Here is a 24,242-nt window from a genome sequence, read left to right on the forward strand (position 1 = left end):
ATGCATTCCATTATATTTTCCCAAAGGAATGAATTAACTGATGAATTTGCAGCTACTCAAATTCAATTGAGGTCTTAATGCTGCCTGAATGTGTAGTTACATGTCCCTCATGTGATTATAAGCTTAGATATGAAACAATGTCTTATTCATTCTTTGGACAATAGCAATAGATAAGTCAACACATAAATATGCTTAGGAAGACCTCTCCTTAGATGACACGTGAGCAGACATTTAATGAAGGAATAAACCATTTCAGATTTAGAAACACAAAATCAGGAAAATCAGCATTTCAGATTAAAAAACATCAAATAAGTATGTTGAAAGAGACACTGTGGCTCAAGTGGTAGAGCGCTCACCTTGAGCTCAGGGACAGCATCCAGACCCAGAGGTCAAGCCCCACAACAAACAAAAAACAAAACAAAACAAAAAACAACAAAAACAACAACAGCAACAACAAAAGAAGTATGTTTAGCATATTTCCTCTGCTCAAAGAATAATGATGATGATGGAGCAAGCAAGCAATGGAAGACAATAAAGTAGGAGAAAGAGCTAACATTCATAGAGGACTAAGACAAAAAATTCAGTTTTATCTACTACATTTGAGAGAACCAAAGCAAGGAAAGTAAAGACATGTTATAAAAACAATTGTAGAATTTTTGTTATAAAGGTGGTCAGAACAGATTTCAGAATAGTAAACAGTTGAGAAAGTCCTTTTTAAAAATCACTCATTCCACTTCGTTATATGAAAGTTCTCAAATATATTATAGAAGGGCTGCAAGATAATAGTTAAGAGGATGGATTTAGGAGCCAAAATACCATAGCTGATTCTTCACTCCAATTAACTATATGACCAATCTCTCAGGGCCTCAATTTTCTCATCTGTACAGTATACCTATCTTGTAACTTTTTGTAAGGACTCAAAACTCTTGCTTGTGTCCCAATTTCTAGACCATATTTCATACCATTAAAATCAGAATATTTGAGTAAGACTCAGGTAGTTTTAAAGTTTTCCAAGTGGTTCCAATGAGCAGCCAAGTTTAAGAACTTGTATATTACCTTAAAAAATGGAGAGCATGGTAAAACAAATGAAGCATACAATAACTAAAACACATGGTCACTATGTTATGACAGTATGGGAGCAATATGGGAATTCTATTGGGCACCTATAATGAATAAGAAATAGTGATGAAGTGCTTGGCACTTCTTAAGGAACTGATAAATACTTCTCCACAAAACATTCCTTAATAATTTTCAAGATTGCTTGTCGTTATTATGCATTTTGACCTTAGTTGCACAAGGGAATGAAATTTACTGTTATCCTCTAAGCAGGGCCAAGTATTCTCTTTTCCCAAGATACATTATAAATACTACCCTGTGTGTTTGTGATTGTGTGTGTGCGCGCATGCGCATGCACACACGCGTTGCTAGTAGGACTTGAACTCAGGGCTTCAAACTATCATTTGGCTTTTCATTCAAGGTTAGTCCTTTACCACTTGAGCTATGCCTACAGTTTGAAAACTTCCAACTCCTTTTCTATGTATCTTTCAATGTGAAAAAAGTTGAGAAACAGGTAACTACAATGAACAGCCTGAATAGGGCATTTTCTTCATTTTATAAATGCTTGATATAAGTGTCCATCATGTTATTACAAATGAAACCTATTTATATAATTTGAACTTGATTAAATCAACCAATGATCACAACAAAAGTTGTAAATGTCAGGTCTGTTTAAATCAAAGACAAATTCATGTAGCAGAGAGAAAAAAAGAAGTGGACAATTCTTATTTCATTATTGTAAATATTTTTAAATGAGTTCTTAGAAAAATAAAAATATATAATAAATCTTTTTTTCCTCTCTCAGCAGCAGGTACTCTGAAACAAAGTGAAATTTAATGAGAATTATACAAGATGAAGCACATTCTCCATGGTTTGTTATTTTACTTTGTTATTTTACTTTCAATTCTGAAGTTGAAATGGTAATTTCAGTTCCCTTTGCTCAACCTGAACACAGACACTTAACCAGTTTTCCCCAACCCCCCAAAGCATTTCCAGTGGAAGCACTGTTATAAATGGTGGTTAAATTCCAGGGTAGTACTAGTAAGATACATTAAGAGGGGTAACTGAGTACAGTTCTGGCAAGCAGAGCTGGTAAAGGCAACAATGATTATTCATAAAATTGTTTTTCTTTTTTTCTTATTTTTGAGACAGGCTCTCCCTTTTTTTCTATTGTTCTATTTACACTTCCTAAACTAGCTTTGATGATGAGTGCACACTCCCACACCCAGTCTTGAAGGTCTTGCAAACCTTTGCCTGGATTGGCCTCAAATGTCAAACCAGTCAATCTCTGCCTCCTGACGATTACAGCCATGAACCATCAGCACCTGGCATTGTTAAGATTCTTTATTCCAAGTTCCACACAACTTGGTTTGTTCTTCCTTTTCAAATATTTATACAATATCTTCTTGCTGAGCCTGCATTGCTTTCTGCCTAGAATTCACTGTTTCCATGAAGTTTCTATTCTCCTCTAAATAACCAACTGAAAAACTCCAAGAAATGCTTTCCTGACAACTTTCCTACCAGGCCCCCCAAAACACAGAGCTCCATTTAAAATCCTTTATGCTTCATGGTACTTTTAGATCTATCTTTATAATATCTGATTCTATCAGAACGGGCTTTCCCCCATATTTTCTTACTATGAAAATTTTCAGATATTCAGAAAGTTTCAAAGACTATACTGTTATCTGTCCATGTACCTATCCCAATGGACAATCTTTTCATATTTACTTCTCTTTATATACACCCATACAGATGTATTTGCTGTAGCATTTGAAAATAAGTACATCAACTCAACACATATCACCTTGAAATATGCATCTAGAACAGAAAGTACATTCTCCCACTAACCACAATACCACATCCACCTGGGACAATTAATAAGTTATACAACATGTTCTATATGCAGGTGCAATGCAGCTGTTGGGAGAACAAGGGCCTCATCTATATATCCCCAGTACTTAACTTGATGCAGGGTATTTATGTTTTATTATCTAATTAATTTAATACCCTCACAATTATTCATGAGTTTAAAACTTAAATAGCAATCCATGATTAACTTTGAACCTTCTGCATTATCAATTTAACTACTGGCTTTTTATAAAATAATGCTGCAGTCAGTATTTGAAGTTGTGAATTAATACTGCTGATCCATAACCATAGAGATCATGCCTGTCACTTGTCTGACATAAGGGGGTACATCAATTTTTTTCTAATAAATGAATACTTCGAGCCACTGAAAATGTTATTTTAGTGTAGAAACTGGAATTGTGGCAGAATAACAATTAGCACAGAGTACTTAGAATTAGATATACATGGTTTCTAGTATACTCAGATTTTAGTACAGACTTGTAGCAAAAGGTTACGAGGGTGACCTCTCTAAGCCTGTATTTCTTTGGGGGGCGGGGGAAGAGGGAATAATAAACGAAGATAAGCAACGGAATTATGGACAGGTGCAAAGGGAAATGTACGTCAAGCATCTGGCACCATGACTCATCGATGGCAACTATCCTCATTCTCTCTGTCTGAAATTAAAACTCTCGTCAGTTCACTGGAGAAATTTCATCAGCATAAAGAAAATCCTCTACTTAGCGCAGCAGCCCTGTGTGAGACACTGAAGTCAGCCCTCCGTCCTCACTGTCACAGCCCAGCCTTCATCGTACGCTACAACGCGAGCACGAGTACCCGCAGGACTCCCACAGCCTGATAAGCGCCCCAGGAAGTCGTCCAGAAACTCGCGGGTGAGAGCCAAAGGTCACCCCCGGGGCCGGAGGATGGCACGACGTCCTGTCTCCCGGGGGAGGCGGGCACGGGACCCGCAGCCTCCCGCCGACTCGGCCGCGCTCGCTGCACGAGCGCACAATGCTTTTGTTCTGGGCCAGTGGGCGTGGAGGCGAGGGCAGGCAGAGGAACAAAGACCCCGGGTCGGGGAATGGAGGGAGTAGTCAGCACAGCGACCCCCCCTACCTCCCGCCCTCCAGATCCCCAACCCCCCCCCCAAACCTCCCCAAACCCCGGCTGCGCACCCGGCTGGACGGAGGGGCAGCGGCTCCCGGAGGACAAGCGAGGCTGGTCGGCTTCAGGCTGAACTAAAATTCCAAACTCAAACGAGAAGCCATGAGGGAGGAAGAGGGGGAGGAAGAGAGACAGCGAGACAATTAAGGACCTCGGGGCCGCGCTGTCACCGCCCCGCGCCCCGCCCGCCCCGGCTGTCCGTCCGTCCGTCCGTCGGTAGGTCGGTCGGTCCATCCCTCCCACCCCCCCACCCCCGGCTCCAGCGCCCGGCTCCCTGGAGAGCATGTGTCCCGAGACCCGCACGGTACCGACGGGAAGGAAGGGTCAAAGCACACGCCCCGCAACCGCAGCTCCCGTTCGGGGTGCGGTGGTCGGGTCCCGGGTTCCCGCGTTATCTGGGGCCCTCACCTGCCACGGCTGCGGTGGCCACGCCAACTGTTGGGGAGAGCCGAGCCCATCCAGACGCCGGTTTCTCCCCTCTGATCCCGGGGACAGAGGTGAGGTGGGGCTCCGGAGACCGAGCACGCCTCCCCGCCGCGGCCGCCGCGGCACCCGGGACCCGAGCGAGCTTTCCGCACACCTCTTGAATCTCGGGCACGCCTCTTCCCTCCCGCCCTTTCGGGTCTCACAGGGATCTACCACCGGCCCGAACGACTTCCGGTGAAGAGCCCAACGATCTACAGCCTTGTCTTTCCAAATCCCCCAGCAGGTTCCCCCTTCTTAAGGAACCCGGGTAGTTCCGCTTCCGGTAGCACCAGATAAGTCGCGAGAGGAAGGCTTAAATCCTGTCGTTTGTATTTTAAGGACCACTTGGGTGAGTGGTCATCCCGGTATGCTTTGTTAGATCTACTGCTTTGGAAAGTGAGGTGTAACCTGAGAGTAATGTTCAAAACCATTCACTGACGGAAAAAAAGGGTAGGAGTCTGGATTGGTTTTGCGCAGGCGCCGTTGGGGCGGGAGGACCTTGGCCTGGTTAGGGATGGGGCGAATTGCGGTTGTTGGGCTAATAGGGGAGGTAACTAAAGTGGGTGGAATTGTTTAATGCCATGGTCATTTTCCTGCTCACGCCAAGGTGTCAAGGACCTTGCCCTGAAAAGCCAGTGGACACGCAGTTGGCGTGCTTCCTGCCAGTTGCGATGGTCTGGAGTGGACTCCACCCTGGGGTGGGGCTGTGGGTTGACTGCAGAGAATTCTCACCTCTTGTCATTGCCCTCGCTGAAAACTTGTCCTCAGTTGAAAATCTCTTCTGGCGGGAAAGGACTACGAGATCTCACGAGAAGTGGTAAACAAATCAATGCATAGGGAACATTTTATCCTTTTTACCTAGGCATTTCTGAACAAAAATAGAGAAATTTTCAAAATGGAATTTTGGTTTTTAAATCCCAGGTGCCTTCAAGAGCATGCATCTGGGGCCAAAGGCCTGTGAAGAAGTTAAAAACCATCAAAAAACAGCTCAACTTAAATTGGTCGAAGATGTATTGTTAAATAAAAAGACACATGACAGATGCATATGAAAAATATTCAATGTTCTTTGCAAGTGTTTTTTCTTTTGGTGGTATTAGGATTTCAACTCATGGCTTTTTTTTTTCCCCCTTGCTATGCATACTCTACCACTTGAGCCTCTATCCATTTTTGCTTTAGTTTGTTTTTTTTACATAGGGTCTCATGCTGCTTGTTTGTTGAAATAGAAGCACAGTAACTTATTTCCTGGGCTGGCCTCAGTTATGATCCTCCAGTTTCTTTCTCTTGGGTAACTCAAATTTATAAGCATGTCCCACCACGCCCAACTTGATAGTTCTTTATGAATTCCAGGTGCAAATTCTTTTCATTTTTTTCATATATACTAAAAATGATTGCAGGTGTGATTTGTTTTCACCAATAACTTAAAAAACAAAAGTTTTCACTTTATATTTTTTAAATGATTCATTTTATTCTCCAGGAAGTGATTGCCTAACCTAAACTCACAAATATTTTTTCTGGAAATTAAATGGTTTTAGGCTTTCCATTTGTTCATTGTGAATTAATTTTTACATATGATAGGAAGTATGAGTTGTAGTTCATCTTTTTTGTATGGATATTCAGTTATTCCAGAATTTTGTTCCAAATGTTAGTCTTTCTTCATTAAATTAGCTTGTTGGAAATCAATTTACTATATATGATTGTCACTAGACACTATTCTGTTCCATGGGTGAAGGCTACCATTTTGCCATTACCACACAGACTTTATATATCATAAAATATAGCATTTTTGGAAGTTTTAAAATCAGATATTGTGAATTTTTTCAACAATGTCCATTTTTTCAAAGTTATTTTAACTGTCCTGTTTTGTTTTGTTTTAATTTTCCACATCAACTTTAGAATTAGCTTAACAGTTTCTTCAAAAGAGCTGCAGGGTGGATGGGAAGAGTCTTGTTTCCAATCGGGATTGCATTTAATCTATAGCATAGTAATTGTCATCCTATGTTGTTTTGTAGGTTTTTTCATTGTTAGAGTGTCTACATTGTAGACAGAAGCCTTTGTAGGAATTTTTAGTATTTTAGGAAGAGTAATTTTTTCCATTGCTTATTCATTATATACTGGAAATGATCATAAGACCCATAACTTTCTGAGTCAGATACTATCTCTTACTGCAGTCTAAAGATCATGCCATTCAGACCATTATTAGTCACATAGTTTTTCTCCCTTCTATTTCCAATAGTCTCTAAAAGCCCTTCCATTAAAAATCTAACTTTTGGGGTTATTCCTTTTTAAAAACCGCATAATTTATTTTTAATGTTTTTTTTTTAATTGTAGTAAAGTACACATAATAGGAACTGTACCATCTTAGCCATTTTAGTATGAAGTTCAATGACATCAACTGTGTTTTTATTCCTGTGTACCATCACCACCCATCCATCTCCAGAATTTTTTCATATCATATAAATAAAACTCTGTACATGTTAGATGATACTAATTTTTTGCTGTTTTCCTTCTTAAGCCCAATCACTATGAATTTGACTGTGTTTGCCATTTTGTAACTTTTTAATTTTACTTAGCATAAAGTCTTCAAGATCTGTCCATGTTGTAGTGTTTGTCAGAATCTCCTTCCTTTTAGGGCTGAATAACAATTCACTATGTATTGAATTTAATCCATTTGTCTATCAGAAGTTACCTGGGTTGCTCCACTATTTAGCTATTGTGAATAAAGGTGCTATGAAAGTGATTGTTAACTAGATTGTTACTAGAATGTGATTGTTACTAGAATGTAAACTAGTGATTGTTACTAGAATGTAAACTCCATATGGATCAAGAGATGTACATCTTGATTGTTATTTCTCCATTGCTGTGTCTGAATATGCAAATTGATCAGTAAATGAACATATCTGTCTCTAACAACTATCTTACGGCTCCTTGCTTTCATAGCTAAGTTTAAGTTCATTCATTCTTGTTTATCAATATCTGACCATTCCATATCTCATCTCATTAAAAGGTGGTTTCTGCTCTACTTTAACTATTGCCATTAAGAGGAGAGAAGCCTGTAGAACCTACATATGAGTCCTTTGTTGAGCTAGTGAGCTCTCCTAATCATAGATTCACTACATACACTTTTGACAAAGCACAGTGAAAATGAAAAAAAAAAATCCACATACAAGTTATACCACTCAGTTGTGTTTAAATTGTATATATCCACTTTTGGTCTTGGCTAAATGTCTACTGTGTTTATTAAAAATATCCCTCCCAGTCTGTGGCTTATCTCTTCATTGTCTTAGTCATATCTTTTGATAAGCAGACCTTTTGATTTCGATAAAGTCTTGTTACATTTTTTTCTTTTATATAGAGTCTTTTGTGTCTTGTTTAAGAAACTTTTACCTTATTCCAAGATTTTGAAGGTACTTGGCTGTGTTTTTTCTAAGAACCCTTGTCATTTACCTTTCACATTTAGATTTATGATTCACATAGAATTATTTTTCTAAGTAATGCAAAGTAGGTGTTTATGGTTTATTTTTTTCTCTTTATCCAGGAACTATTTTTCAGCATCACTTAAAGACCCTATCCTCTCCCATGGTATTGAAGCTATTATTATAAATCTACCATCTGAACTGTAGAGATGTAAAGTTTATGTAGAGATGTAATGCTGGATTTCCTATTCTAGATTCCCTATTTGTCTGTTCCTTCTTTTTTTAATTGGGGAAGATTTAAAATGTTTATTTTAAATGGGATATTTTTATTAGTATAAGTTAATTGTACAAAATACAGTTCCACTATGACATTTCCATATATGCATATAATATACTTATTGAAATGCAAGTATGACACTATCTTATTTTGTAGTATGTCTCAAAAATTGAGGGCTTGGCATAGTGACATATCCTATAAATATTCTGACCTCTTTCTTCTGCATTCTGATTTGCCTTTCCAGTACCTCCTATTGGACAGTTCTAATCAAACTATTAAGTGCATTCTGTCAGGATGAGTCTTCAAGAATTTGGCAGCCAGGAGACAAAGGCCAAAAGTCACAGAATAGTCTCTTTTATATGAAATTATGTTTTTTGTTCCCTTCATTATGTTCCCTTCATTCCTGATTGTGTAAGCGTTTGATTTTTACACTACAGAAAGATTTTTCTTCATACATTGAAAAAGTATACATAGGACCATAAAAAAAATCATATTTTTTTAAGAGCAGGTGGTTTGCATATCAAGAATAGGCTATGAGATTTGGCCATAAACATCTACCATTTCCATTTAATAACTTACAAAATATATCTATATATTTGAGTTAGGCTATTTAGTTTTATTTTGTTTTGAGGGGAGGTTGTACATGTAGCATTTAAACTCGGGGACTTGTGCTTGGTAGGCCAACATTTAATTCCTTGAGCCAAGCCCCCAGACCTTTCTGCTTAATTATTTTTCTAATAGGGTCTTATATTTGTGCCACGGCCAGTCTGAGCCAAGATACTCCTGTTCACACTTCTGCATTGCTGGATGATGTCCACATCACCCAGCTTTTAATTGTCAGGTGGGAGTCCCACAAACTTGGAGTCCCTCAAACTTTTTGTCCAAGCTGTCCTCAAGCCATGACTTTCTCACCCTCTGCCTCTGAGTGCCTCTACCTCTAGAACTGAAGTCCTAGAAAATGGGTTTTTGTTGGTGGTGGTGTTGTTGATGATGATGTTGAAGTATTTTTTGTTGTTGTTGCTGAAGCTCTTTTTTTCCAGAATAAAGAAAATCTTCAGCATTTCTTAACACATCAAAAGGGACAAGATAATTTGTCATGATGCATCTCAAAAATAGCATTTGGATATTACATTCATATACATCACTCTGTTCCTTTCCTGTACCACAATTATCGCCCTCACAGATAATATTCTGGGAATGCTTTATTCATTCATAAGCAGAAATGTGGCAGAATCCTGAACTGAAATAGCAACTAAATTATCTTGTTATTTCAATAGGTTCATGATGGTTCGAAGTGGGAAAAATGGTGATCTTCATCTTAAGCAGATTGCATATTATAAACGAACAGGTGAATATCATTCAACTACACTGCCAAGCGAGAGAAGTGGCATAAGAAGAGCAGCAAAAAAATTTGTATTCAAAGGTGAAGTTATTTTCCAAACTCTTGATAACTTATAGAATTTTCTTCACGTATGTTCTTTATGGAATCCTGAGTCTTTCTATAGAAATTGATTGTTGCTAAGCAATTATCAATTCAGTTAACAATAATATTCAATTGAAAGCAAAATGAAGATTGCATTAAAGCCAAGAAAGGCCTTTTAAGTTACAGATCAAAGAAATACCATGAGAAAGATTTACATATATTTGCCTAAATTAACTTCTTCAGCTTTTGCTCTACAGTAGTTCTTATTCTTATAGTGCACATTTAAGCACTGATGCTACTGTCAGTGTAGAACTTACTTGGTATTCAATGTGACAGAATCAACAGCATTAAGTAGTTTGCTTACTAAAATAGAAAATGTATTCATATCTGTTGCTCTCCATCTAATTATAATTAAATATTCTCAGTATTACCTTTTTTTGGACCCTGACTTCCTCTGGATAGATTTAATATTTAAAGGACAGTAGGATGCTTATCTTGAAAGCTCATAACACTTTTTCATTTTTTTTCCTGCCCTCCTTCAAAGGGAAAAAGTAATCACCAAATAACTAAATGAATATTAATGCCACTAGTAGTGTGTATATGCATTGTTACTGGGTCCTAAATTCATGGCCTCTTGCTTTTTCTCCCATTCACAGCAGTCACTGTACCACTTGAGGCATGCCTCTACTTCTGGTCATATATCTCTGTGTATAACCTACCACAAACTCCTTATTTTTTAATAATAATCAGAACCATTAGATCTTTAAAGAGTGAAGACTGTCATTCATTTAATCATTTATGATGTTACTTTCTTAGTACATCGTAGGACCTGGAGATACCTGGATGACCTAGCTAGATAGGTAGTCATAGGCTGCCTACTTCAGTTAGGAATCTTATAGTCAGTATGTAGGTTAGCATGTAACATCTTAAAGATACATTCTTAAATTTGAGTAGCTACTCCATCCATCCTGTAAAAATAATGGCTTTTCTAGTCCCCTGGTTGCTTCACTTAAAGAAGCAAAATGTGAGGGTCAAGGTTCTCTATACTCTGTATCTTCTAATTAAGTCTAGATAAAACTGAGACATGGCTGCTCACAAAAATAATACAGTTATGATGCAATATTTTTGAAAATTCTGCTCTAGGGAGTTGTTTTAGCACATTATGTTTTAATTTATGCCATTTTCAGGAATCATCTGTACACTTTCCTACTTTGAGTGCACCCATATGACAGTTTCCTATTTCCTTATCACATGCTTTGATGAAAAGTTAGCTCAACTTACACTTATAACTACACAATTACAGCTAGTATTCTACCTACATACTTAGTGAGTATAACAGTGGATAACCTTTTCTAGTTGCATGATGCCATCATTACAAGTAAATACTGCTTTATTAAATGGAAAAAGATTTTGTAAAATGAAAATTTAAAAAACCCTTATGGTTTTATGATTATCTTTTTTTTTTTTTTTTTTTGGTTGGTTGTGGGGCTTGAACTCTGGGTTTGGGAACTGTCCCTCAGCTCTTCAGCTCAAGGCTAGTGCTCTACCACTTGAGCCACAGTGCCACTTCCAGTTTTCAGATGGTTTATTGGAAAGAAGAGTCTCACAGAGGAGGCAACAATGCTTGATAAGAAATGTACTCACTATCTTGCCCATGTAATTGTAACCCCTCTGTATGGTATTTTCACAATAATAATAATAAAAAGAAATGTAAAAAAAAAAAAAAGAGTCTCACAGACTTTCCTGCCTGTGCTGGCTTTGAACTGTGATCCTCAAATCTCAGCCTCCTGAGTAACTAGGATTATAGGCATGAACCACTGGCGCCCGGCTCTATGATTATCTTAACACTATAAGTCTATGAAAATTTACAGTTCTGTCTTTCTGGTATCATTTCAGAGAAAAAGCTATTTTATGTTGGAAAAGAAAGAAAACAAAATCGTTTGGTAATTGTTTCTGATGAAGAAAAAAAGAAAGCCCTAAGAGAATGCCACGAGAATGACACAGGAGTCCATCATGGCATATCCAGAACCCTTACTCTAGTGGAATCCAGTTACTACTGGACTTCTGTGACCAATGATGTCAAACAGTGGGTATGGCTTGTGTGTTTAGGATATATTGAATCATACTTTTCTTATGAATGTACAAAATTCATTATTCCCTAGATTTACTGTAGATATCACCTCGTATTCAGGACTTCTTGTGGAAATTTTTTTTTTAATTAAAGGGACATTTCCTTCACATTTCTTTTAAGCCACCACTAAAGTATAATTTAAAGTAGTAAAAAAAAATCTTTAAGCTTTTGAGAAATAATTAGATTTTGATTTTTATAGTACAGCCTATATTTATTTATTTTTGTTTATGTGGTACGAGGAATTGTTTTTGTTTTTTGTTTTTTGTTTTTTGCCAGTTCTGAGGCTTGAACTCAGGGACTGAGCATTGTCCCTGAGCCTCTCTGTGCTCAAGGCTAGCACTCTACCACTTGAGCCACAGCACCACTTCCAGCTTTTTCGGTGTATGTGGTACTGAGGAATTGAACCCAGGGTTTCATGCATGCTAGGCAAGCACTCTACCACTAAGCCACATACCCGGCCCAATAACTATTTAGTAAGAAGATTTTTTTAAAACCAGGATTTTATCACTGAACTCTTTTATGTAGTCAAAATTTAATTGAAGTAGGGTACTACTGGTGGCTCATGTCTATAATCCTAGCTATTCAGGAGACTGAGATCTGAGGAAAAAGGGCAGCCAGGGCAGGAAAGTCTGTGAAACTCTTATCTCAATTAACCATCAAAAATCCAGAAGTTGTGCTGTGGTTCAAAGTGATAGAGTGGGGCTGGGCATGTGGCTCAGTGGTAGAGTGCTTGTGTAACATGCATGAAACCCTGGGTTCAATTCCTCAGTACCACATAAACAGAAAAAGCCAGAAGTGGAGCTGTGGCTCAAGTGGTAGACTGCTAGCCCTGAGCAAAAGAAGCTCAGGGACAGTTCCCAGGCCCTGAGCTCAAGCACCAGGACTGGTAAAAACAACAACAGAAACAACAACAACAAAGTGATACAGTGCTAGTTTTTAACAAAAATGCTCAGGGACACTGTCCAGCCCCTGTGTTCAAGCCTTACAACCAACCTTCCTCCTCCCCCCCCCCAAAAAAAAAGAAATTGAGACTTGATTTCTCTTGATTAAATGTTTATTGCCATAATGCCAGTACTACTGGTTTTATTGAGTGGAAGATAATAAATGTGCTGTTCATATTAAGTCAAGCCCACTGTGGGCTTTCAGGTTTTGTGTTATTCCCTCTTTAGATAGAAAATGTCAGCCATAGCCGAGACTCAAAAGCAGATGCAAAATCAAATAGTAAACCTTCCATGCATTTCTTTACAATGTTCAGTTAAATCTTTGTTAAATCGTTATCATTCAGGAATAGTTATGTGCTTTTAGAAATATTGGTGATTACATCTAGTAAATAAGTTTAAGTTGAAAAGTGAAAGTGTTCATCAGAATTAACTGACTATAATGTAATAAAATGTCTACTAAATTGTTTCTTCCAGAGTTAGTATAATGTTAGTAGTTTCCAAAGTGAAATTCCAGAAATACATTGAAAAATGGTATCATCTATGAGTTAATGATCTCATATCATTCAAATGAAAGTTTGATGAGAACATAGACTTTTTTCTGCTCACTATCCTATCCCAGGGCCTAGAGAAACTTCTGGTATCTGTAATATTGTTTAATTCAACTTATGTTGTAGTAAACGAATGAACTTCAGAGTAACTTCAGGAGGAAGTATCTTCTGTCTATAGAAATTGTGAACATTTATATCCTGTTATAAATAGGTCAATGAAACATCACATATACTTCATAAATATGTACAATTTTTGTATGTCCATTTGAAATAGTGGAAAGCTTATTTTACGATCTACTGATTTAATAAATGTATTAATGTGAGCCAGAATTATGTTGCAAATATGATCCCAAAAGATAGTTTTTTTAAAAGAAAAAACTAGTATTTTCATATTGTTTTGAATACAAGGCTATTTTCAGTTAGCTTCTCTCACTCCAAAAGTTTCTTCTTCAACTTACAAAGTACCTATCAACCGATTTGAAAATTCTGATTTATAGGATTACTTTATTTTATATTGAATATTTTAATATTTGATAATATTTTCTTTAATTCTTGGCTCTTTTTAGGTATATGCTTGTCAGCATTGCCAAGTGGCAAAAAATGCAGTTATTCTAGCACCTAAACAGCACATTCTCAAGGTGGAAAATCCATGGAATGTAATTACAGTTGATCTGATGGGACCTTTTCATAAAAGCCACCGAAGTCATGAATATGCTATAATCATGACAGATTTATTCACAAAGTGGGTTGTGCTTTTACCCCTCCATGATACTTCAGCATCAGAAATTTCGAAAGCCATTCTCAATGTAATTTTCTTGTATGGACTTCCTCAGAAAATAATAATGGATCAATGTGATGAATTCATTCAACAGGTAAGGCAAATTGCTTAAGTTTAGAACAACAAATAATGCTTTCTATATTATAGAGTGCTTGATAAATTCAGATAAATTGCTATAAGTATAGAGATATATAGTGTATACTACAAAGGTAATTGAGATAGAAATTAGGAAACTGATTTTAATACATACTGTGACATTAAGGATTTTAAACCTCTCTTTGGGTATCTTCAGATTACAATGAGAAGATTAAACCAAAAAGAAGATGGTTTTTATCTAGCTTATTTTTTTTTAATAAATGATAGGTAAAAAGGGACTTGACTAAAAGTGAAAATGCATAATGCTAATGAATGTGACTATTCAATATTGAAAAGTATTTTTTTCCCTTGCTTTGGCCTTATTTCCAATTAACCTGAGTGAAAGAATAAGCAAGCAAGAATATATGTTGAAAGCTCTAAAAAAGAAATATAATACTATTAAATTTAAGTGATATTTAAAATTTTTATAATTTTCTTGATCCATTCATCATCTGAAGGGCATCTGGGTTTATTTCATATCTTGGCTATGGTATACAATACTGCAGTGAACATGGTCATGCTGATGGCTTTAGTGTAGCCTGGTTTGTGGTCAGTTGGATAGATGCCCAGGATGTAGAATTACTGGTTCAGAGGGAAGCTCTATGTTTAGTAAGCCAGACCCAAAGAAACACAGGCTGCATGATTTCCCTCATTTGTAGTAATTAGAATGTGCCTATAAATCTACAAATAAACCCAATGGATAGTAAAAGACAAATGAGTATACTTAAACATGATTAATTAAACAGCAATCTAAACATTGACACAGTGAGAACAAAGGAGGATATCATAGAGGATCACAAGGGTTCCATAGCTATGTGCATATGATCATATAAAATGAAGCTTATCAAAATGTTCTCTAAGAAATAGAAACGAGAGGTTTTTTTATTGTACTGTTCTTTTGTCCTGTAAAGATACTGTACAAAGGAGTTACAATTACATGAGCAATGAGTACATTTCCTATAGAGCATTATTACCCCCTCCTTTGTTTTTCCCCTACTATTCCTTCCCTCCCCACCTCCCTAACTACCCCTTCCCCTCCTCCCCTGGAAGTTGTAAAGTTCATTTTCAACATAGTGTCTTGTATGTCTCATTGTTACAATAGGTCAACCTGTATCCTTGTTTCAGCATTTTGTTATTTCCCTTACCCTCCCCAAATTAGAAAAATGTATATATAAGATACAGGGCACCAGGGGCTGGGAAGATGGCTCAGTGGTAGAGTGCTTGCCTTGCATGCATGAGACCCGGGGTTCAATTCCTCAGCACCACATAAGCAGAAAAAGCTGGAATTGGTGCTGTGGCTCAAGTTGGTAGAGCACTAACATTGAGCTGAAGAGCTGAGGGACAGCGCCCAGGCCCAGAGTTCAGCTCCACAACTGACAAAAAAAAAAAGATACAGGGCACTGGAATCAAATACAGTAACAACAGGGGTTATACGTATAACATAAGGGAAGAACATATAAAAGAAACAAAAAAAATCACATAGTACATTAAAAACAACAGTGACAAGAAGAAACCTCTTGTGTCCCTATCTTGGGGTTCATTTTGTTTAGCATCATCTCATATGGTCATATGTACATAGCTTTTGACCTTTTCTGCTTATCTGGTAAGATTATCCTAGACATATACTAGTTATTGCAAATAAGGGAAACCACGAAATCTATGTTTCTTTGGATCTGGCTTATTCACTTAATATAATTTTTTCCAAGTCTTTCCATTTCCTAACAAATGGGGGTAGTGTCATTCTTTCTGATGGAGGCATAGAATTCCATTGTATGTATGTATGTGGATATATATCACATTTTCTTGATCCATTCATCTACAGAAGGGCATCTGGGTTGGTTCCATATTTTAGCTATGGAGAATAATGCTGCTGTAGCTGCTGGTAGCTTTAGTATGGCCTTGTTTGTGATCATCTGGGTAAATGCTGGGTCATAGGGGAACGCTACATGTAGTCTTTTAAAAAGGAACCTTCATACTGTTTTCAAAAGTGATTGAACAAGTTTACATTCCCACCAACAATTTTTCTTTGGTTTATTCCTTCCTATCACTGTTTTTGATTTCTGTACCTCTTGTCTTGTATATATTTATCTGATTTGGGAAGGGGAAGCATAGAAACAGTAGAACAAATGGTGATCCAATTCATCAGTGAAACCCACTGAAACCCACTAGACACCATGTTGGAAATGAACTATACAACCTAAGAGGGAGGGAAGTTCGGAGGGGAAAAACTAGAACTGAATGAGGGAGAGAATTACACTGTTCAAAAGGAAATGTACTTATTAACTGACTAATGTAACTGTAACCAACGCTGTACATCACCTTTATTTAAAAAGAAAAATGATTTGTTCAGTGAAAGGATACAAAGTAGAATCAGCAAACACAAAAGATGTATGTATAGAAATCCAGACCAAAAAATAAAATGCAAGCTTCAGTAGAGTTACACATGGATGTGTTTAATTTCTCCAGCAGTTATTTAAGACAGCACATATGGAATGTTGCCAACCAGAGAAACTCACTGTGAACTCACTGCCTAGAGATTGTATTGCTAGCTGTTCACAGAGGCACCATCTGCCTGGGATATGCCAATATTCAAAACTCTTAGAAGGAAAAGTGTTGAATGTAGACAACATTATTTGTGTGAACTGTTTAGAAAATGAGTTGTTCTTATCTGTTGAAGAACAGTTTGAAAACCTTTTTGGTGAGAAGAAAATCCAAGATCTTAGACACTAGCCAATAGCCAAAATTGTAAATGGCCTTTCAAAGCATAGCAGTCTCAGACCTACAATGTCAACTCTTCCGGCAACTTATAATCATCCTGGTTGGGATATAGCCATTTAAAAACAGTTGTTACCAGGAGTTTGAGTCGGGGGTAAAGAGTGCATAGGCAGTTTTGCATTGATTTAGTCTTCAGCATCAAATAACTAATTTTTTTTTTTACTATTAAATAACCAATTTCTTGTTCTTAAGTACCTACTAGAAACTAATCCTCATTTCTTGTTTCCTACTGAGTTTTACATAAAAATGGCTTTTTTACATTGGCTAAAATAAAAATCATTTCTATAAAGATATGAAGTCATCAAAAGAATTATTGGTTGATCCAGTGTTGAAACAGAGCTATACTAACCTAGTTGAAACTACCTATATTGACTTCTATTGTTAACATGGCAGAGTTTGGGAATGAGTCGAAGTGATAAGTAGTGTCACAAGTAAGTGGAGAAGGGAAGGATTATGTAATAAACTAGTTAGCAGTTGGACAACATTTTTTTTTTTTGTCAGTCCTGGGGCTTGAACTCTGGGCCTGGGCGCTGTCCCTCAGTTCTTCAGCTCAAGGCGAGTGCTCTACCACCTGAGCCACAGCACCACTTCCACAATTTTTAATTTATTTCGGTAGTATGATTTTAGAATTAAGCATAACAAATAATTTTCAGATAAATTAAAAAATTTTACTTTAAAGAATTTTACTTCAGATCAAAAAATATCCTGTAATTTTCTCTTGTTCTAATATATAGAAAGCTTAGAAACAGCAATATAAGTTTCGATGCAGAACACCAAATTTGTCTGCATAAAAATGAGGAATATAGGAATATATCTATGGTAAAATAACCAAATCATAAAGGCCAAGAAATAGATCAAAAAAAATAAAGCAAATCCTTTGGCAAAAAAATAAAGTGCTAATGTCTTTTTATAAAAGATTCAAATAAACTGGGGCTGGAAAGGTAGCTCAGTGGTAGTTCTTGCCTCCCATGCATGATGCACTTGATTCAATTCCTCAGCACCACAGAAGCAGAAAAAGCTGGAAGTGGCACTGTGGCTCAAGTAGTAGAATGCTAACCTTGAGCTGAAGAGCTGAGGGACAGTGTGCCCAGAGTTCAAGACCCATGACTGACCAAAAAAAAAATTCAAATAAGTAATAAATTTAGTAAAAAGCATTAATATAATTTTCAAGAGGGAATAGAAATTGTAAGCATGGAACAATGTTTAAGTTCAATAGCATTAAAAGATGCAAGACTGTATTCTGTATTTACATAAGCAAAGATAGGAAGCAAATTGACCCAATTATATTGGTAGCATTGCAGCTTGAAACTGTTTTGTAGAGTAATTTGCCAATGATCCACTAAAAGCTGTAAGTATATTTTGTCTTTTAGTTAGTAGTCATTTCTTAATTGTTATTATAAAAGTGCTGTATGGAAAACAATGCTTTTTAAAAACTTACACTAATTAAATCATCTAAGTTTAGAAATTTCTCGTTGACTGAGGGTATAGAGCAGTGTTAAACTAATATAGGAATTCTTGAGGCCCTGGGTTTAATTTTTAGCACCAAAAGCAATTTTTTTAAAAAACAGCTATTTTATGACTAAATAGAGCCATTTATATTAGCGAGATAGAAAACAACCTAATTATCCAAAAATGACATTTCAGAAAAATGTCTAGCCACATGATGGAATATTTTAATGCATAATGGCTTGGCTCATCTAGAATTTGCAATTAAGGTATTTAAAGGGCACATTTACCTTCAAGAGGCACCCAGATTTATAGCCAGTTTTGCACATATGCTTAGTAAAATTTTGTTATGTTAAGCCATCCACTAGGATATGAATGTGTTTTTGTAAATGCAGTATTACCTTGCTTCCCTTTTCTGATAACAGAAGTGATTTCTTCAAGGAAATATGTAAGATAATCCAGTTTGGGGGAAGACTATTTAGATGTTTATGATTTCCTTAATATCATTAATGTGTCTAACAAGTATTAGTTCTGTCATTTTTTTTCTGTGTTTGGTAGGTATTTACATCTTAATATTACCTTGTTTCATTGCAGGAGATTTAAGCTAACTACCCATCATTCTGTGACAAATATAGCATGGTGAAATCTAGGTATTATAATCGTAAATTAATTTACTACTAAAAGCAAAAGCATCAATAAGGAAACTGTTACAGACTTTTATATTTTATAGATTCTTCTCTGTCAGGGTACCATCACATATCATGTATTTTTATTAATTGAGTCAGGCAGCTATTATCAGTCTGTAGCCATTATTAATAAAGCTTCATTTATTATTTTCTAGATTACAAAAAGGAAATCATAGTCTACTAACCAGTACATAGTAAGGACTCAGTCTGTACAATTTTTTAAACAAATATAGGGATTTGATTGGCTATAGTAAGTAGAAGAGACAAGACTCAAGTTCTTCTGAAGGGTTTTGTAGTATATGTGCTGCCGAAGCAAGCACGTGAAGGGTTTTTTAAATGAATAGAATAACACAAATTTTAAATTGTTATTATTTTTAGATCAATATTGAGCTGTATGGATTGTTTGGTACAAAACAGATTATAATTTCTCATGGCTCTGGAACTATTAACCCATCTGAAAGTACACCAAGCACAATCAAAACCTTTCTCTCCAGACACTGTACTGAGCACCCGAACAGCTGGGATGAACACCTGCCAACTGTTTCATTTGCTTTCAATATCACTCACTTGGTATGTGCCTATTTTTTTATTGTTATTGTAAAGGTGATGTACAGAGGGGTTATGGTTACATAAGTCAGATAAAGAGTACATTTCTTTTTGAACAATGTTACCCCTTCATCCCTCTCCCAAATTTTCTCTCTCATTCCCACTGGCAAGTTGTACAGTTCATTTTCAACAGTGTCTAGTTAAGAGTATCACTGATGCATTTGTTCACCCTTTATTCTACCATTTCTGTGCCATTTCCCTCCCAAAGAACAAACAAGACAGATGGAAATGAAAACAGAAACAGCAACAAACAAAAAGAAACCTGATTTTCCCAAAAATAAACTCTCAAAGAAACAATAACCCAATTAATAAATGGGCTAAAGATTTCTCAGAAGTAGCATGACCAATAGACACATGAAGAAATGTTCAACATCTCTTGCAAGGCAAAACAACACTGAGATTTCACCTCACTCCAGTCAGAATGACCATTATCAAGAAAATTAACAGTAACAGATGCTAGCAATGGTCAGATGAAGCCAAAGAAACTCTACTCCACTGTATGTAAACTTGTTCAACCACTACAGGAAGCAATATGAAGATTCCTCAAAAGACTAAACATAAAATTTCCCGATGGCCTGGCTGTTCTACTCCTGGATGTTTATCCAGTAGACCACAAACAAGGCCACATTAAAACTACCAGCACAACTATGTTCTTTCAGCATTTATTACCATAACTAAGATATGGAATTAATCCAAATGCCCCTCAGTGGACAAATGGTTCAAGAAAGTGTGTATGTATACACAAATTCTACACATCAATCATAAAGAATGGTATTTCCCCATATGTAAGGAAATGGAAAGACCTGGAAAAAAATTATATTAAGCCAAGTAGGCCAGACCCAAAGCAACAGGTTGCATGGTTTTCCTCATTTGTAGTAACTAGAATGTGCCTATAAATCTACAAGTAGACACACTAGATGGTAAAAGAAAAAAAATACACTGGAACATGATAAATTATACAGGTCTCTAGGCATTCACACAGAGTGGGACCAAAGGAGGATATTCTTAGGAGAAGATCACATAGTCTCAATAGCTATATGCATTTGACCATCTAAAATTTATCAAAATGACTAGACAAATGTCTCATTGCAAAATTTGTTCATTTTTCTTAAAATAGGAACCTACTAAAAATACACCATATTTTCAAATGTTTAATCGAAATCCTAATATGCCAGAAACTTCAAATGGTCTTCATGAAATGGATGATGATAATGCAAGTACATTTTCCAGAATTCTAGATGCAATTAAAGAAGTGGAAGCTAATAAAATAATGGAGAATAAGACTGCATCTGTGGGCCAGGTGATTCTATTTAAATTGAAAACTAAACTCTAAAAAGTGATACTTATCATGCAAGTACCTATACATAATATGCATACAAATATATACTCGTAAATATGTTTATCAAGTTGCTTACCTTACTTTAACAGTATGCTTAAAAGCTATGAAATTCTGAGAGACAGTAGAAAACTAGAGCTGTAGTCAAATCTGTACTTTTGCTATTTGGTTGTAGTTAGACTGGAAAATTACTTAACCTAAGTTAGTTTTCCTTCTATCTAAAGTAGTGGTATTAGAAGTAGCGCTGTGGCTCAAGCGGTAGATCACTTGCCTTGAGCTGAAGAGTTGAGGGATAGCGCCTAAGTCCAGAGTTCAAGCCCCACTGCTGACACAAAAAAGCAAAAACTAAAGTAAGGGTATAATACAGAATTTAAAATGCTGTTTTAAAAATTGTGCCCACCTTTTGGTACTACACAATGAATAGCTTCCTTTATAATAGTATTTACTCTGTGAAATTACTCATCTCATTTATCTTCATTGTACTTACAGATAAAGGACAACAATTTGGATGAACTGAATAAAAACAAGATTATTGTTAAAAAGAAACCAAAGCAGTTAAATCCATTTCATTTAAAAGTGGGTCATGAAGTTTTAAGACAAAGGAAAAACTGGTGGAAGGATGGTCGTTTTCAGTCTGAATGGGTTGGTCCTTGTGTCATAGACTATATTACAGAAAATGGGTGTGCTGTCCTGAGAGACAATACTGGGACTAGACTCAAAAGGCCTATCAAAATGTCCCATCTTAAGCCTTATGTAAGAGAGTCCAATGAACAAGGTAAATACCTACCACTTTTCTCCATCTTTCCTTTGTTTGAGAGAGGAGGTGGATTAAAACATTCAGAAACATGTCTTTCCTCTTAATTAGGTTTTATTTTCCTTCCTAGATTTTATAAAACTTGTTATAGTTGTAGATACCTCAAATAGTCTGTTTCATCAAAATGTATCTTTTGTAATTGAGAGATTTTATTTCATTCCTACTGTGCTTCTCATAGTTCATGTGAAAGATAGCGGCCCTGTTTCACAGAAGTATTACATCTATTCTCCATTTTCACTTTTACAGTATTCCATCTGTCACTATGTGTCTCATTTCAGTATGAAAAAAAAAACCATGATGATTAGAGTCCAAAACAAACATATTGTCCAGATTGTCATTTTAAACACTTCTTTTGAGGATAATGATACATTTCTTAAAACTAAAACAAAACTTCCTTGTCAGTGTTATAGATGAATTAGATCTTAAAAGTTTCAAAAATTTTGGTATCAAATTAGACTTACATAAACTGAACGTTTAAAGCTACTTTAGGAAATCTGCCTCCTTCCACATTCTTTTCACTTAAGATTATCTTTGGCCAGTTTATCCTCATCTAGTTTATTCCTATTGTGACAATAGAATACTATCTTCTAAACATGGATCCTATAATGATAGGATAATTATCTAAAATTATAAATGTAAAGAGTTAACACCTATATTAAAATACCTTTGATGAGCATAGTGTAATTCAGTCAGAAGTGTGTTACAAATGTACATTAAGAATATTATCATTATCTGAAAAGCAGTTTTGTAATTTATTTTTAATCTGTACTAATCCTACCGTAATCTATACTACACACATAAGTATATAACAAATAAAATCTAGTAAAGTAAAAAAAGAAATGACTCTTTTTAATTTCTTGATTTTCCTGAACTCTTTATGTGACCTGTCAATTTATGTACACATATTTCATTCTTTAGTGTGTGTTTATTTAGTGGCTTACCAAATTCATATGTCATTAATTCATAGGTGGTTAAATTATATTACTTTGGGCTTTATTCCTCACTTAACATTGCTTAATTTTAAAGTGATGTTTAATTATAATTCTAAAAAGCAATCTTTGATGTCTTTTCTTTCAGATAGTCTTTATCTCTTGCAAGGTTCAGTAGTGGCAGATCATGACTACATTGGATTGCCTGAAATTCCAGTTGGAGCGTATCAAGCAAATATACTTGTAGAAGATACAACTATTGGTGTAGTTGAGAATGAACTGCTGACATCAAGCAAGGATCGTGAACTATTAGAATATACAAATTCCAAAATCTCACCATTGATAGAAGATCATGGTACTCTTGACAAACAGACTTTCAGTCTGTTGGACTCTTCAAACCAAGTTCTTGAGTACTTAAGTTAGTAAATACCAAAATTAATTTAAAGTGTTGGCTTAGATTGTATAAGTCCATATGATCTTCATATTTTCTCTACTAAAATATGTTATATAGATGTGTCTTAATATACTCCTAGTGACTAAATCATATAAGTTTATAAATAATTCATCTAAAATTGTAATGCATTGGAATATCAGAGTATATGTATACATATTTATAAATATGCGTATGTATATTTGAATATGATGTGTGTGAAGGAAGTATATAGAATTCAAGTTGTCTCCTAATAGAAGAACAAGAAAAGCATTTTTGCTTCTTAGCAAATAAATTCCACCTCCAAATTTTAAAACCTTTGTGTGATATGGATAATTGCATTTTCATTTCTCTGTCTCTGTCTCTGTCTCTCTCTGTTTTGTGGGGGGAATGGGAGGAGTCAGTCATGGGGCTTGAACTCAGGGCCTCAGCACTATCCCTGAGATTTTCTTTTTAGGGCTAATGATCTATCACTTTGATCCACAACTCTACTTGCAGTTTTCTGGTGGTTAACTAGGGACAAGAGTCTCATGGACTTTCCTGCCCAGGCTGGCTTCGAACCAAGATCCTTAGATCTCAGCCTCCTGGCTGAGCCATCAGTGCCTGGCTTCATTTTTTCCTGAACTATTCTCCTCTTTTAAACAAACAAACTTCTTACAATGGGATTAGCAAATACTGAATGAAGTATAGTATGAATATTCTTTCTGTCTTGTTTGGGCTTTTACAATCAATATTGTAGGAGATAAAGTTGTTTAGTAGGCTTTTACCAAATAATGATTTCAATGTATAATATTCAATGTGGAATTTTAATATAATTTCAGATAATTTTAATAAGTTTTTTGTTGTGAGAATACAGAGGAAGGGTTACATTACATGAGCAAGGTAATGAGTACATTTCTTATCAAGCATTGATCCCTTCCCTCCCATCTCCACAACTACACTGCCTCTCCACCCCCCCACCCCTCAAACCCCCACCCACCCAGCCTAAATTGTAAAGTTTGTTTTTCGACACTGTCTTGTACATCTCATTGTTATAATGTA

The 24,242-nt window shown here is 36.1% G+C and overlaps 2 protein-coding genes across 15 annotated transcripts in view; one reads left to right on the forward strand and one right to left on the reverse strand.

Annotated features, from left to right (window-relative positions):
* Positions 1-4,735, reverse strand: part of Ppip5k2 (diphosphoinositol pentakisphosphate kinase 2) — a 66,768-nt gene extending 62,033 nt beyond the window's left edge. For 3 of the 12 annotated variants that reach the window (XR_006149089.1, XR_006149088.1, XM_042690690.1), the window contains exon 1: positions 4,477-4,735. The gene's annotated coding sequence lies outside the window, so the exon portion shown is untranslated. The remainder of the gene's footprint in view (positions 1-4,476) is intronic. The other 9 variants (XM_042690685.1, XM_042690683.1, XM_042690686.1 and 6 more) reach the window with 6 other exon arrangements.
* Positions 4,736-4,793: 58 nt separating this feature from the next.
* On the forward strand, positions 4,794-23,409 carry Gin1 (gypsy retrotransposon integrase 1). 3 transcript variants are annotated; one of them, XM_042690693.1, is made up of 8 exons: positions 4,794-4,882; positions 9,501-9,646; positions 11,543-11,736; positions 13,833-14,138; positions 19,465-19,656; positions 20,810-20,992; positions 21,518-21,803; positions 22,920-23,409. In XM_042690693.1, exons 2-8 carry the CDS (start codon positions 9,505-9,507, stop codon positions 23,192-23,194), a joined length of 1,578 nt encoding a protein of 525 aa, XP_042546627.1. In that variant the 5' UTR covers positions 4,794-4,882; positions 9,501-9,504; the 3' UTR covers positions 23,195-23,409. The 3 variants fall into 3 exon arrangements, with proteins under 3 accessions (XP_042546627.1, XP_042546628.1, XP_042546629.1); XM_042690694.1 differs by having other exon boundaries at positions 4,841-4,983; XM_042690695.1 differs by lacking the exons at positions 4,794-4,882; positions 11,543-11,736 and having other exon boundaries at positions 9,566-9,646.
* Positions 23,410-24,242: the final 833 nt, after the last annotated feature.

The sequence above is a fragment of the Dipodomys spectabilis genome, unplaced genomic scaffold (assembly GCF_019054845.1).
Source record: "Dipodomys spectabilis isolate Male_0828 unplaced genomic scaffold, ASM1905484v1 ptg000140l, whole genome shotgun sequence".
Lineage (NCBI taxonomy): Eukaryota > Metazoa > Chordata > Mammalia > Rodentia > Heteromyidae > Dipodomys > Dipodomys spectabilis.

What these genes read in the sequence shown, in the direction of transcription:
- Gin1 (XM_042690693.1), top strand. Translation starts at nt 9,505, where the DNA reads ATGATGGTTCGAAGTGGGAAAAATGGTGATCTTCATCTTAAGCAGATT. An exon ending in CCAATGATGTCAAACAGTGG is followed by an intron (nt 11,737 to 13,832) that starts GTATGGCTTGTG and finishes GGCTCTTTTTAG; the next exon opens with GTATATGCTTGTCAGCATTG. An exon ending in AAGAGAGTCCAATGAACAAG is followed by an intron (nt 21,804 to 22,919) that starts GTAAATACCTAC and finishes CTTTTCTTTCAG; the next exon opens with ATAGTCTTTATCTCTTGCAA.